General features: G+C 38.2%; 1 protein-coding gene across 1 annotated transcript in view; it reads right to left on the minus strand.

The window, feature by feature from the left end:
• Positions 1-11923, minus strand: part of DCC (DCC netrin 1 receptor) — a 1189680-nt gene that overhangs the window by 210651 nt on the left and 967106 nt on the right. The window contains 1 exon segment of the mRNA XM_007471661.1: positions 6914-7024. Within this exon segment, the coding sequence (XP_007471723.1) occupies positions 6914-7024 (111 nt within the window).

Below are 11923 nucleotides of genomic sequence, written 5' to 3' on the forward strand. Positions count from 1 at the left end.
CCCGTGTCCCCTGCATCGGCAGGTGGACTCTCAACCACTGCACCACCAGGGAAGCCCCCAGAAGTATTTTTGATTTTTCCTTTCTAATTTTTGGTTTATTTTGGTATGTAAAGTTTTATTTATTTTTATTTCCCTAGAGATTTAGAAAATACATATTTTTAAATATTTTTACAAAAGCAAATCTTGACTGGATATACAATTTGACATGGTGTTTATCTTCCATCAAATCATAGACAATTTAGGGCTTTAGCTTATGTTTTTAGATACCTATTAGGTAAGTCTGTCATTGTAGAACATGCTGTTTTTCTCTGATTCTTGCTCAAATAAAACTTTTGCTGAATGTTCAGACTCTGTGGAGTTCCAGATTTTTGAGCCTCTCATTTCCGTAATATTATTTTTCCCTTTTCTTGTTCTACTTTCCATTTCAAGTATACTGCTCATTTTTTTCATACCTTTTGGCCTCAAATGATGTTAACATGAAACCCCAAAAAAACACAAACTGGTTTATTTTATACAAATTTTATTTTGGTATAATTATACTTAATCTTTGTCAATGATTGAAATGACACAAACAAAAAATTTTTTTTTTCTTCTGGCAATTGTATTAGTTTCCTATTGCTACTATACTTGGTGTATTAAATTACCACAAGCTTAGTGGCTTAAAACAGCATAAATTTATTATGTTACATTTCTGGAGGTCTGAACTCTAATATCTGTTTCAGTGAGCTAAAATCAAGGTGTCAGCAGGGCCTAACTCTTTCTTGAGGCTCTAAGGGACCATGTGTTTTCTTGCCTTTTTCAAACTTGGCTCATGCCCCACATCACTCCAACCTGATTCTGCTGTCACACCTCCTGTCATTCTGAGCTTCCTACCTCCCTCTTCTAAGAACACTTTTGAATACATTGGGTCCACCCAGATAATCCAGGATAATCGCCTATCTCACAAACCTTAATTTAATCACATCTGCAAAGTCTCTCACTCACAGATCCCAGGGATTAGGATGTGGCATTTTGGGGGGCCATTATTCAGCCTACCACAACTCTTCCATGTATTATTTTCTCCTTCCTTCCTTCCTTCTTTCTCTCCTTCTTCCTTTCTTTTTCTATTCTTCAATTTATTTCAGTTAGTCAAAAACTTATTTTTCTCATTTCTCCTTGTTCTGCCTAGAGATTTCCCACTTGTCAGAGTCTATTTTTTGAATGAATATGACATTTTTAATATGCAATGTTTCTTCTTTCTGGGTGGAGTCATCATCTTATATTTTACCATTATTCTTAAAATAAACTTTAATGTGTTTCTTCTCAAAGCCATACGCCCAGGGAGTATCACATATCATGTAGATTCCAAAAGGCAGAAGATTTTTCGTGGTTCACTTCTCAAATGAAATGAATTTGCAGTAATTCCACTTTACCATTACCGAACAGGCTAACAGGGCTAATTATCTATTTCCCGGGGTCAGGAAATTAGAACCTCTTCTTAGATTCACAGTTTTTGCTTACATCACTCTTGTATTTTCTGGAGTCTCTGCATTGCTGAGTTTTGCTAGCCAAGCTCCTCCATTTTAGGGTAGAGGTTTAATTTTAAATTGTATCATTATTGATTTGTATAACAATTTCTACCTGTTCACTTTAATTTTTTTTTTTTTAAAGTAGCACAAATGGATGTCCAACCTATATTTCCTGGAGGATGCCTTGCCGAACTTCATCATAAATTCCTTCATATCCTTATGCAAGGCATTTACATAAGAACTTTGGGGAATTCTAATGATTTTTTTTTTTTAGCTGAAATTTTGAGGCACAAAATAAATATTTTAAAACTTCCCAGCTGTTAGTAATAGCAAACACACTTTCAGGGAACCCTGAACAAACAGTGAGGTTTGGCTCTATAGTTACTTTAACAGAACATCCTAATTAAAAGGGTAATCCATAAGGAATTGGAGTATTTCTCCAAGTTACTGTAGATCTTCACACTGCTTAAATCAAACAGAGAAGGCAAGAGAAACTACAGAAGTCATAGAAGGAGAGGGAATTACTTTCATTGTTTTCAGCTATCGGTACAAACTGCTGCTTCTGTTTAGCTGACTTGCAAGGCTCAAAGTTACCACCCTAATGAGTAGATCACACCTTCTGAGTTCACAGGGTGACTTAAAGGCAAAGGGAGAACGTTATGCAACACTATGCACCTAGAAGGGCCAACACTGGGTTTCCCATCCAATGTAGATTTCTCTGGCTACAGCAAAGAATGCCTCCCATTTCAAGTGGTTTTCAAAAGGATTGCTTCCTCCTTATCCAAAAACTTAAAGGAAATCAAAGCCATTCTATATGGAAATCTGACTTCGGAATGCTTAGCCATGAAAGCTCTGGTAGAAGTCATCTAAATCTCATTTTATAATTTAAACATTTACTTGAATAAGTTAAAATGAGATGAATATTTAAAGAAAACATCCATAGCTTAAATATATGTATATATTTATCCTATAGATTCTATATTCTATATTATTTCTATATTTCCATATAGAAAGAGAGCAAGCCATTAGGCTGAGTATTCTCTTGGCGCTACTAGTGACCACTTCTGACCTTGTCCATTCATCCGCATATTAATTCGTATCAAGGGTTACACTTTCTACTATTTGAATGATGTAGTCAAAAGAAAAAAATAACAGGAGAAAGGAAGAGGAATTGAAATCAGTTTCAGGGAGTTGCTCAGTGAAAAGAGATCATGGGTCCAGAAATTGAGAAAGTCTTAGGACCAAATATGTCTGATCCCATTAATTTAGTACAGTGAGTAAAATCAGTGCTTTACAAAGCAAGTGAAACACATCTGTCCCACACTCCTATAGTTAAATACCCTGAAATGGCTATTAGTTTCCATTATGTTTTAAATGTATACTATCTTAAATCATAAACTATAACAGCATTATGTGCAAGAAGTATGAACTGTACTAGGTTTCTTCTATTCATTTTTCATTTACCTTTTGTCAGATTACTGATGTGCATCTTATGATTAAGGACAAGAACTGTGTAAACAATTATAATCCAAATGAAGAAGTGGAAGAATGAGAGAAGAGGCAGTATTTGAAATGTGCTGAAATGTGTTAACCAGCTGCTAAAGGAGTACCATTTGGATGAGGGAGGATGAATTCTGAACTAATAGTGGTAGAAATGATTTTTCTTAAGGTATTCACTTTGAAAAATGTCTACTACGCTGTCCTATACACCCTTCCCTCTAATCCTAGCCATCAGTCCCCTTTCCCTGAAGTTTCTAGTTTGAGTACTATTTGTTTTCATGATGCCTGTTCAATCAGTGCAGCCATTATCTGTTAGTGCCTCAAGAGAGCAGTTCATTTTTCACATTTGTACTCCCTGTTTACTTGGCACATCATAACTGCTTAATCAATACTCAAATAAGGAAAAAAAGTCAGGAGGGATGCTGCATGCAGAAGAGAGATATCATGAAGCTAAAAACATGGTATAGTTCAAACACCCAGTGAAACAGCATTTATTAAGACACTATTCATGAGCTCGGCATAGAGGTTCTTGATTAGAATAGATGTATGAAACGGATTCTACTTAGATCACATAGATATGAAAAGAATGCAGTTAAGTGGAAGTTTTGTGCCATCCCAGGAGCTGTGATTTTACATTTTGGTTCTACTTACAATGTGAGTCATTCAGAGTGAGGAGAAAGAACACGTAAGTCGAGTGGAGCAACCCATTCATCCTGGATCTTTTATAGGACCTTCAGCACCTCCACTCCATTTATTTTCACTCCTTCCGGTAAGAGATAGAGTCCCTTAAGTTTGGGTAAATGATATGACCTCATTTCTTAGAATCTTTTGCCTTGAATCACTGTGTTTTTATTGTCATTGGGTCAGTTCTAAAGGATTTGTGGGGACTTTGCTTTGATAACCTGTACTGGGCATTGACTCACCCAACCTAGTCTTAAGTGTCAGCTCCACAGTTACCAGCAGAGTGACTGAATCAAGTTGGTTTAATTTTCTTAGCTTAAGTTACTGTTCTTTAAAAGTAAGGATAGGGCTTCCCTGGTGGCGCAGTGGTTGAGAGTCCGCCTGCCAATGCAGGAGACACGGGTTCATGCCCTGGTCTGGGAGGATCCCACGTGCCGCGGAGAGGCTGGGCCCGTGAGCCATGGCCGCTGAGCCTGCGCGTCCGGAGCCTGTGCTCCACAACGGTAGAGGCCACAAAAGTGAGAGGCCCGCGTACCGCAAAAAAAAAAAAAAATAAAATAATAATAAAAGTAAGGATAACAATATATACTCCACATGTATAGATGAGAGTATAAAACACAAGTATATAAACTTTAAAAGTTATTTCTCAAGTAAAATAGAAAAATGCAGTACTCCTACGGCATATCCTAACCATCCTTTTATTGTTTAAATAAGACAGATCATGTCCTCATGACTTTAGGCCCAGCTATCCTGGCCTCCTTGTCATACTTCAACCACCAACTGGGCTTCAATCTCTGGATGTCTCTTCTTGCTATTCCTTCTGAACCAAGAGCTCTTGTCTGACCTATTTGCATGGCTGTCTCCCTCACTTTCTCAAAGTCTGTGCTCATATTTTGCCTAATCTGAGAAATCTTCTCAACCCCCTATATAAAAGAGTACTCCCTAATCATTTGTTATTCCTTCTACCAAACTTTATTTTCTTCTGATAATTTATCACTATCTATCTCTACCTCAATAAAATTTATACTCTTTGAGAGTAGGGACTTTGTTTATTGCTTTGCCCCTAGTACCTAAAATAATGCCTGGTATATAAAATTTTTCAAGAAAAATTACATGTTGAATAAATGATTACATGAATTCAGCTTCCCTAACCTATTAATGAAGGGTGTATGTTTTGCAAAGTGTGAATTGGTGTAGCCTCACTTCTCGATTTACCTTATCTAAGACAAGTTAAATAACATTTTCTAAGCCCCAAGTTACTTTACTTTAGGGTTTACTTTAGGGTTGTCCTAACTGAGTTGGCCCGTGTCTGTCTACTTCTAAAACATTTTTTGTGCTTTAGCCAGACTAGTCTCTTCAAAATGCAAACAATAATTGTCAGTATTTTAAAAAATTATTTCATGACTTGCTTAGGATAAAGCAGGTTATGGCTCTAATGAGATTCTTAGGACAAAGTTCAAAATCCTTAATTTGGTCTTGCCAGATTTAGAACATGCCTGTCTTGCAAAAGTAACTGCATGCCATCTCTGTGTTTTAGCCTTGATGGTCTCTATTTCGGGGCCCTAGCAGCACCATGATCTATCTTGACTTCAAACATGCATTTACCTTGCCCTCTACTTCTCTTCCTCAATTTTTAATGTACGTTTTTGCATAGCTAATTCTTGTTCATCCTTCAGGTTTCATTTAGATGTAAATCTTCTCTACGTCTGTCTCTTTGCCTGTCTATCTATCTTCCTATCTTTCTATTTAGCCATCCATCCTATGTTGAACAATAGGATACGGCCAATATTCAACCAGGTTTGTATTATAACAATGGTAATTTCCTATGACTTCACTTAGAATGTTTGTCTTTCTAAGCTCCACGAGGAAAAGAAATCATGTCTTTCTTATTTATTATTATATCCTCAGAGCTAAACACAATGCCTGATGTTTAGCAAATTTTCTATAAATTTTCTTTGAATTAATGTGCTATCACTTGGCAGTGATTATCATTACTGTGGAAATAGTTTATGTTGATTGCTTTACTGCCACCATAATCATGTTGTAAACCCAAATCTGTGACTATATTAAAATCATGTATGGCAGTGAGTTCTTTAGAAAGGGAAGAAGGGCAAGATCCAAAAGGAAGAAAATTAAAAGAAGGAGTTTAAGGAAGAGAAAGGGAGGATGGATTTGAGGAATGGTGATGGAGAGAAGAGAGGGAGAGAGAAAAAGGAGAGGAAAAGAAAGAGATACAGAATTTTCACCTTCCAGTAACTTGAATATTTTCAGGTCTGTTACTGAAGAAGAAGTGAATTCCATTGCCAGTTATATAGGCAGCCATCTTGAGTCACCACATTTTCAATACACACGTGTTTATTCTTTCAGCTACTGTTTTCTTGGCCCCAGTTTGAATCACCTAGCTTTAAGTTTACTGATCATAACTTACCTCTTTTCAAGTATCTTTCATTTTTATTAATTTCTACTTTGCTCATTTGTAACTCTAATTCCCTAGGGTATATTTTTGCTTTGTTATTTATATTATTTATATCTCTGTTTATTTTTATTATTCACTTTTTTTTGTTGCTTCCACTAACCCTTTCTCTTGAATTGTATTTTTGTATTTAGTCATGATGCTTTTTATTTCAAGAAGTATTTCTCAACTGATAATTTTGAAGATGTTGTTATATTTAATGTAGTGACATGTGACTTTTATATGAATCTCAATGTCTCATCCACAAGTATTTCAGACAACTATCAATTAAGCAAATAAGGCAGATTGTCCTTTATACAAAAAAATAAGTGTCAAATATTAATGACCATATCATAAGAGTGTCAAAAATACATATTGCTGTTTTGCAGAAGCACCATAAAAGAACCAGAGAAGCTATGTGAAGTAATTATGTTTTATGATTATTATCAGAAATTGCAGCCATTCCTGTGAAGAAAATGGTTAAGGTCAATTATTCAAAGTAAAATAAATAGAAAAAAGATCATTTCAAATTATTTTGAAAAAAAAAGTAATTTGTTATGAAGACTATTATTGATTTATATTTATATGGCATTGCTGAAGACTCTGTATTCATTCAGCATTTTCGCTTTGTTTTGTTTTTGTTTTGCATCTAAAAATTTAAGAATAAATATCCCCAATGTTGAAGTTTATCAATTTTTTTAAGGTATCCTTTGAAGCTGAAGTAACGAAGAAGACAGAAATCAGAGTGACAGTGATTGGGGAAAGGTCTTACCATCGAGATCATTCTCCGGAGTCTCTGCTGTGTACCAGCTGGAAGGTGGTCCAGTGCCATTGACTGTCATGGCTGACACTTGAAAACTGTACTGACTTCCTTTCTCCAGTCCTGTGAAAGAATTTTCCCCAGAAGAAAAAACTTACTGAAAACAAGTATTTCTGGTGTGTTTTAAACGTTTTAGCAAAATTTTAACAATAGTAGACATGCTTTACATTGTTTGTGATTGTTGTGGTAATTATTATTTTAGCCAAAAGGGTTGGAAGATTACAGCAAGAAATCAAATTATTTTTCATATAGCCTCATTTATTTTTGCCAGTTTACAAAAATGTAACCCTGAAAATAGCCTCAGGGCAGAGGCAGAATATAAAATATGAACGATGAAGAAATAATCAAAAATACCAAGGATCATTTTTCCTCACAGTTCAGAAGAGGCCTCTGCCTATAAATCAAGAAGAGTCAATCTAAATATTTATGCTCCATCATTCATTCAAGGTCAGTGATTATGTTCCCTTTGGACCAAGAAAGAAAACTCCAAAGCCACTGTACCTCAGCAGAAAAACTAGGACTTTGTCTCTCGAAAACATCACAAGACATAGTTCGTTTTGCACTAGCTTCCATACTAGAGCATGAAGAAAGTCTATCTCTATGATAGTTTGGACATACATTACAGGACACAGTGATGACCTTAGAGCTGATTTTCCAGTACACAGAGAGTATAGGTAGACGAGAGGCCCAGCGTATGAGTGTGATATGTGTAAATTTTTAATGTAAACATTTTTCCTTTTAACTGAATCTCAATGTTGCTCATTAACATGAAAAATTATTGTAAAACACATGATGCTTGTCAAGACCATATGACTTTTTTGAGACACTGAGGACTCAGTTTAAACTGACAAGTTCTTAAACCTCAATGAGTTGAACAACACTGATAAAAAACAACACCTCTCTCTGCTTTTTCCATTAATTTGAAATGCCATGAACATTTGGAGCCAAGGAAAAGTCATAAACAAAGCTATTAGAGAAATGATGCTTCTATCAAGTACAAAGTTATGTACTTGTATATTTTTGCATAGGAAGATGAGTGAATCTTGGTACTGAGAAGAATTCTAACTTACTATTAATAGGAGATAGTGTTTCACATGATGGTTAGAATGGACTTGTTAATGTCGAAGGGCAGTTGTCTTCAATAACTAGTTGTTGGGGAAGCTAGTGAAATAGTCTTGTTCAGGCTTCAGAGACAGAAGTTGGCCTCTGACCAACCTGTGACCCTACCTGGACTGCGCGCCTGCTTACTTACCTAACAATTACTGCTAGCAAATCAAACGGTGTTTACGATAAGAGAGGGAGTGGGTCTTGGAATTTCTTGAGCCCTGGGGACCTGGCCAGTCCCCTGGGGCCTGAAAAATCCTATGACCCCCACCATGGTGAAAACAACAGCATTGTTAAAGTGAATCCAGAGCTGCATTTTTGCATGCAAAGTGATGATATGAGTTTGCGGCCTGGGATTATAAGCGGGAACCCCCAGAACTGCAGCTTGAAGTCTCACCCATGGGGTGGCTGCACTGCCTGGGGCCCTTCCCCACTTGGGGCTCCAGATTGCTGTTACTCAGGACTTCCCAGCTGCTGCTGCTTGGTTCTGGAAGTAGGTGTCGGCCCAATTCGGTGATGTATGCTCTATTATATACTTTGTTAATATTCTTATTCCTTTCCTTCCAATAATTGTAGATTGAAATTGATATAATTCCTTCTAATGATTGTATATTGAAATTAAATTAAATCACCTTCTATTAAAGATTTGATTGAAGCTGTTTATTTGTGTGAGATGAGTGGTTATTTTGCCAGGGAATCCAACGAACCTTAAAACCGAAAGTAGGCTTTTGGCGAAACACTAGTACTGTTAGAGAAGACAGTTTGATAAACTCACCCACACAAAATGCTGTCCTCTTAAGAGGCTTCTAATTTTATAAAATAGACCGGAAGGCATGGACTGAGAATAGGTTTGGTGCTGTTGTCTTGTTATCATCAGTGTTTTAATTGTATATCCATAGAGCCACTACAGTGCCTGACACAGGGAAGGCACAAACACAAAACAACTGTTGAAAGATCCACTAAAGCAAGTCTTAGCACAAAGGAAATATCAGACTACAATACAATATCCAACACCATCAGCAAGGTGGTGAATGGATACTTTTGAACATAAAGCCTTTGTGGTGCCTTAAGTAGGCTTGTGCTCACTTTGACTTGTCCCTTAGTTAACATGGCATTGATCTGATACTTGTTAACACTTTTCACCCTTCATAGGTGCTGTTGTTGATTCCTGAGGCAGAGGGATTACAGAGGCTCTTCTGGGAAATTAAAAACTCACAGGGAGGGACTTCCCTGGTGGCACAGTGGTTAAGAATCTGCCTGCCAATACAGCGGACACAGGTTTGAGCCCTGGTCCGGGAAGATGCCACATGCCACAGAGCAGCTAAGCCTGTGCGCCACAACTACTGAGCCTGCGCTCTAGAGCCCGCGAGAGACAACTACTGGGCCCACGTGCCACAACTACTGAAGCCTGTGTGCCTAGAGCCCATGCTCTGCAGCAAGAGAAGCCACCTCAAGAAGAAGCCTGCACAGAGGAGGAGCTTCAAGATGGCGGAAGAGTAAGACGCAGAGATCACCTTCCTCCCTACAAATACATCAGAAATACATCTACATGTGGAACAACTCGTACAGAACACCTACTGAACGCTGGCAGAAGACCTCAGACCTCCCAAAAGGCAAGAAACCCCCCACGTACCTGGATCTGACAACAGTTTACCCTACCCTCCAAGCAATTTACAAGTGTGGAAACCACTAAAAGGTGCTTGCCCACAGTTCCCCCTTCTCTCTCTGCCTGTGGCCGACTCCAGTGCTTCCCTTGAGTGTCCCTGCCTGCTGTGCTCTCCCCAGGGAACTTCTTTGTTGAGCAATGCTCACCTTCTGACACCCCCAGTCTCTACTTAACAAGCATTAATTTAAAGGCACAACAGGAGGAAAGTGACCACTTGGGGAAAAGTTCCCCCTTCTGATGCATCAGCATTGAACAAGAAAGTGACAGTGAAGAACTGGAAGAAAGGGGACATTATCACAGCCGTGTGTCCTCCTGGCTGCAGACTACTGCAGGCTGGTACTACTGTACAAGCCGAGTGGATGAAAGGCTCTTGCTGCTCCAGCCAGGAGTCAGGACTCTGCCTCTGAGGTGGGAGAGCCAACTTCAGAACACTCGTCAAGAAGAGACCTCCCAGCCCCACATAATATCAAACGGCGAAAATCTCCCAGAGATCTCCATCTCAACACCAGCACCCAGCTTCGCTCAACGACCAGCAAGCTACAGTGCTGGACAACCTATGCCAACCATATAGCAAAACAGGAACACAACCCCACCCACTAGCAGAGAGGCTGCCTAAAATCATAATAAGTCCACAGACACCCCAAAACACACCACCAGACGTGGACCTGCCCACTAGAGAGACAAGATCTAGCCTCATACACCACAACACAGGCACTAGTCCCCTCCACCAGGAAGCCTACACAACCCACTGAACCAACCTTAGCCACCGGAGACAGACATCAAAAACAACGGGAGCTACGAACTTGCAGCCTGCAAAAAGGTGAACCCAATCACAGTAAGATAAGCAAAATGAGAAGACAGAAAAACACACAGCAGATGAAGGAGCAGGATAAAAACCCACCAGACCTAACAAATGAAGAGGAAATAGGCAGTCTACCTGAAAAAGAGTTCAGAATAATGATAGTAAAGATGATCCAAAATCTTGGAAATAGAATGGACAAAATGCAAGAAGCAGTTAACAAGGACCTAGAAGAAATAAAGATGAAACAGACAATGATGAACAACACAATAAATGAAATGAAAAATACTCTAGATGGGATCAATAGCAGAATAAATGAGGCAGAAGAACGGATAAGTGACCTGGAAGATAAAATAGTGGAAATAACTACTGCAGAGCAGAATAAAGAAAAAAGAATGAAAAGAACTGAGGACAGTCTCAGAGACCTCTGGGACAACATTAAACGCACCAACATTCGAATTATAGGGGTTCCAGAAGAAGAAGAGAAAAAGAAAGGGACTGAGAAAATATTTGAAGAGATTATAGTTGAAAACTTCCCTAATATGGGAAAGGAAATCGTTAATCAAGTCCAGGAAGCACAGAGAGTCCCATACAGGATAAATTCAAGGAGAAATACGCCAAGACACATATTAATCAAACTGTCAAAAACTAAATACAAAGAAAGCATATTAAAAGCAGCAAGGGAAAAACAACAAATAACACACAAGGGAATCCCCATAAGGTTAACAGCTGATCTCTCAGCAGAAACTCTACAAGCCAGAAGGGAGTGGCAGGACATACTGAAAGTGATGAAGGAGAAAAACCTGCAACCAAGATTACTCTACCCAGCAAGGATCTCATTCAGATTTGATGGAGAAATTAAAACCTTTACAGACAAGCAAAAGCTGAGAGAGTTCAGCACCACCAAACCAGCTTTACAACAAATGCTAAAGGAACTGCTCTAGACAAAAACACAAGAGAAGGAAAAGTCCTATAATAACGAACCCAAAACAATTTAGAAAATGGGAATAGGAACATACATATCGATAATTACCTTAAATGTAAATGGACTAAATGCTCCCACCAAAAGACACAGATTGGCTGAATGGATACAAAAACAAGACCCATATATATGCTGTCTACAAGAGACCCACTTCAGACCTAGAGACACATACAGACTGAAAGTAAGGGGATGGAAAAAGATATTCCATGCAAATGGAAACCAAAAGAAAGCTGGAGTAGCAATTCTCATATCAGACAAAATAGACTTTAAAATAAGGACTATCAGAAGAGACAAAGAAGGACACTACATAATGATTAAGGGATCGATCCAAGAAGAAGATATAACAATTGTAAATACTTATGCCCCCAACATAGGAGCACCTCAATACATAAGGCAAATACTAACAACCAT

Source organism: Lipotes vexillifer, unplaced genomic scaffold (genome assembly GCF_000442215.2).
Source record: "Lipotes vexillifer unplaced genomic scaffold, Lipotes_vexillifer_v1.1 scaffold195, whole genome shotgun sequence".
NCBI lineage: Eukaryota > Metazoa > Chordata > Mammalia > Artiodactyla > Lipotidae > Lipotes > Lipotes vexillifer.